The sequence below is a fragment of the Aphanomyces invadans genome, assembly GCF_000520115.1.
Source record: "Aphanomyces invadans strain NJM9701 unplaced genomic scaffold supercont1.60, whole genome shotgun sequence".
Lineage (NCBI taxonomy): Eukaryota > Oomycota > Saprolegniomycetes > Saprolegniales > Verrucalvaceae > Aphanomyces > Aphanomyces invadans.
The window spans coordinates 45,768-48,403 of NW_008580205.1; the positions used below are offsets into that span (position 1 = coordinate 45,768).

Sequence of the window (2,636 nt, forward strand, 5' to 3'; positions counted from 1 at the left end):
AGGACAACTCCCCCGTCCTCTTGCAAGCCAAACTCAACATCACGTCCAACGACGAGTGCAATGAGGCGTTTGGACGTAACTTCGAAATCCTCGACTCCATCGTGTGTACCACTAGCGCCGACAAGGGCCCGTGCATCGGCGACATTGGCGGACCGTTGATCATCGTCCGCGACGGTGTCGAGTACATTGCCGGTGTGTTGAACACGAACAGTGCTTGCGCGGACACTGAGCACCCTAGTGCGTACTCGCGCGTGTCGGCCACCCGCGAGTTCATCGAACCATTCTTACCTGACACACCGCCAAATCCCAAGCCTGCGTGCTAAGTAGTCGATGTTGTATAACGCAGTTGTACTTGTCCATACGGACCTGCATTCCCCTCTGTGTTGTTCATCGGATGGCATGTCACCTGGTGCTGTCATGTCGTAGGGGAGAGTGCACTTTGTCACACCGACGGGTTGGTTTGGAATATCTCATCGCCCACCCCTTGACTCGTTGTGTTGCCATTTTGAAATTCACGTCGACATGACCAAGTTCCTCGCCCTCGCTACCCTCTCCGCGTTTGCCGCCGCCCGAACCGAAATCTTCGGCGGCACCGAAGTCCCCAAGGGCCAGTCCATGTACGTGGCGAGTCTCCGTGAGACCGAGTCCAGTTCAACCTTGTGCGGAGCGACCTTGATTGCCCCCAAGGTACTTCTCACCTCCGCTTCCTGCACCCGGTTCTCGCCTAACTACGCGTCGATCGGATCGCACTTTTCGAGCGGTAACCAGGACGGCGAACGCATCAAGATCATCAAGACAACTGTGCACCCGAAGTACGAAGTATTACCGTTCGACTACAACATTGCCATTCTTGAATTGGAATCCGCATCCAAATTCGCTCCCGTCGCCGTCAATTTGCAAGAAGACGCTGCGACTGATCCTGGCGCCGTGTCGTGGTTGCGTGGCTTCGGCAAAACTACGTTTTTCGCGGAGGACAACTCCCCCGTCCTCTTGCAAGCCAAACTCAACATCACGTCCAACGACGAGTGCAATGAGGCGTTTGGACGTAACTTCGAAATCCTCGACTCCATCGTGTGTACCACTAGCGCCGACAAGGGCCCGTGCATCGGCGACATTGGCGGACCGTTGATCATCGTCCGCGACGGTGTCGAGTACATTGCCGGTGTGTTGAACACGAACAGTGCTTGCGCGGACACTGAGCACCCTAGTGCGTACTCGCGCGTGTCGGCCACCCGCGAGTTCATCGAACCATTCTTACCTGACACACCGCCAAATCCCAAGCCTGCGTGCTAAGTAGTCGATGTTGTATAACGCAGTTGTACTTGTCCATACGGACCTGCATTCCCCTCTGTGTTGTTCATCGGATGGCATGTCACCTGGTGCTGTCAGCAGCATCATCGTGTCCCTCGGGTCACTGGAGGGTCCGACAGGAGTCTCTTTGTGCGTTCTAGAGACTTTTTCCTGATGTAGACGTCCGTAGCACGAACGAGTGGGAGACTTATTGAAGGCTTTTTCAAACTTGGCCAACAGGGTCGAATGCATTCGAATATGTCGTCGGCTGCGAGTTTGCCACACCAAGTTTGAATAAAGATACATGTGGACCCAATTCGAATTCGACGCCCCACGTGCTTACACACATGTACGCAAGAGCAACAGGGGTGTGCGGCCGCGTACCAGTGGAATGAACAGAACCCTTGCCGACGCCACAGCTTCTCAACTCGGCGCCTCAGCCTTCGAAGCATTGTTGTAGACGCTGCTGCCTAGCAGCGATGAACCCTGCGGTGCTACATTTCATGTCGAGCTAACGCGGTAAGCAAACATCCCTGCCTATTCTCCACCAAACCAGAGAGATCGTGGATGAGAAAGATCACTTACCTGCACTTGCTCATACGTCGCAAGCGCTCTCTCCGATATACCCCTCCAAGCATACAGGAATGCTACAACAAGGGGAACTTGGTACCAGAGGTGGCTTCGGAAGAAGTAGTATTCAACTCTGACGTCCAAGGCGAAGTCAATGCTTAAGAAGATGCGTTGCAGCCGGGGTAGACGCTTTGGGTACACACATTCGCACCATGTACGTGGGCTTGGGGGTTGGGACCGTCGACGGCGCCGGCATGGGGGTGAGGGGACGAGATCCCCTCGGCGACGATACACGCACCGTTGCCCCCGACGCCACGCTGCAAACGAATGTGGTTGGACTCGTCCCCGGTGCACGATGTGCGTTCCTTCACAGCCCGATCGCCATCTTCTCGCACTCTGCATCTGTCATGAAGGCACAGGGGCTGATTGCTGAGCATGGCGTGGGGTTTGTTGCGGCGGGCGACTTCGATGGTTTGATAGTTGCAGTAGAACCTCTGGAGAACGCTGCTTTTGTCCCCGACAGAGTTTACGCTGTCGGTGGCGGGAACAAGAATCCCTCAGCCGCGGCCTCTTGCCCATTGCACTTTCGTCCAGGATTTCGTCTTTTAAAGACGAGTTGTGAGACATGCGGGGTTTCCAGATCGATGCATGGACTGCCAATTGTCAAACCTTCGGTCATTCGTTTTGAGGGCCACCGGTGGTTGTTGGCTATATGCACTGTCACTCAACGATCCTGCTGCCGACCTTCGAAATGAATTTACTGATTGTAGCCACGT

General features: G+C 55.0%; 2 protein-coding genes across 2 annotated transcripts in view; both read left to right on the forward strand.

Moving 5' to 3' along the window:
* Positions 1–323, forward strand: part of H310_14026 (hypothetical protein) — a gene marked incomplete at both ends in the record, with an annotated part of 462 nt that extends 139 nt beyond the window's left edge. Inside the window, one exon of the mRNA XM_008881737.1 lies at positions 116–323. Within this exon, the coding sequence (XP_008879959.1) occupies positions 116–323 (208 nt within the window). The remainder of the gene's footprint in view (positions 1–115) is intronic.
* Positions 324–469: 146 nt separating this feature from the next.
* Positions 470–1,346, forward strand: H310_14027 (hypothetical protein). Its single transcript, XM_008881738.1, has one exon. The coding sequence runs from the start codon at positions 523–525 to the stop codon at positions 1,291–1,293; it is 771 nt and encodes a 256-aa protein (XP_008879960.1). The 5' UTR covers positions 470–522; the 3' UTR covers positions 1,294–1,346.
* Positions 1,347–2,636: the final 1,290 nt, after the last annotated feature.

Excerpts from the sequence above, each read along its gene's own strand:
- H310_14027 (XM_008881738.1), top strand. The coding sequence starts at position 523 with ATGACCAAGTTCCTCGCCCTCGCTACCCTCTCCGCGTTTGCCGCCGCC.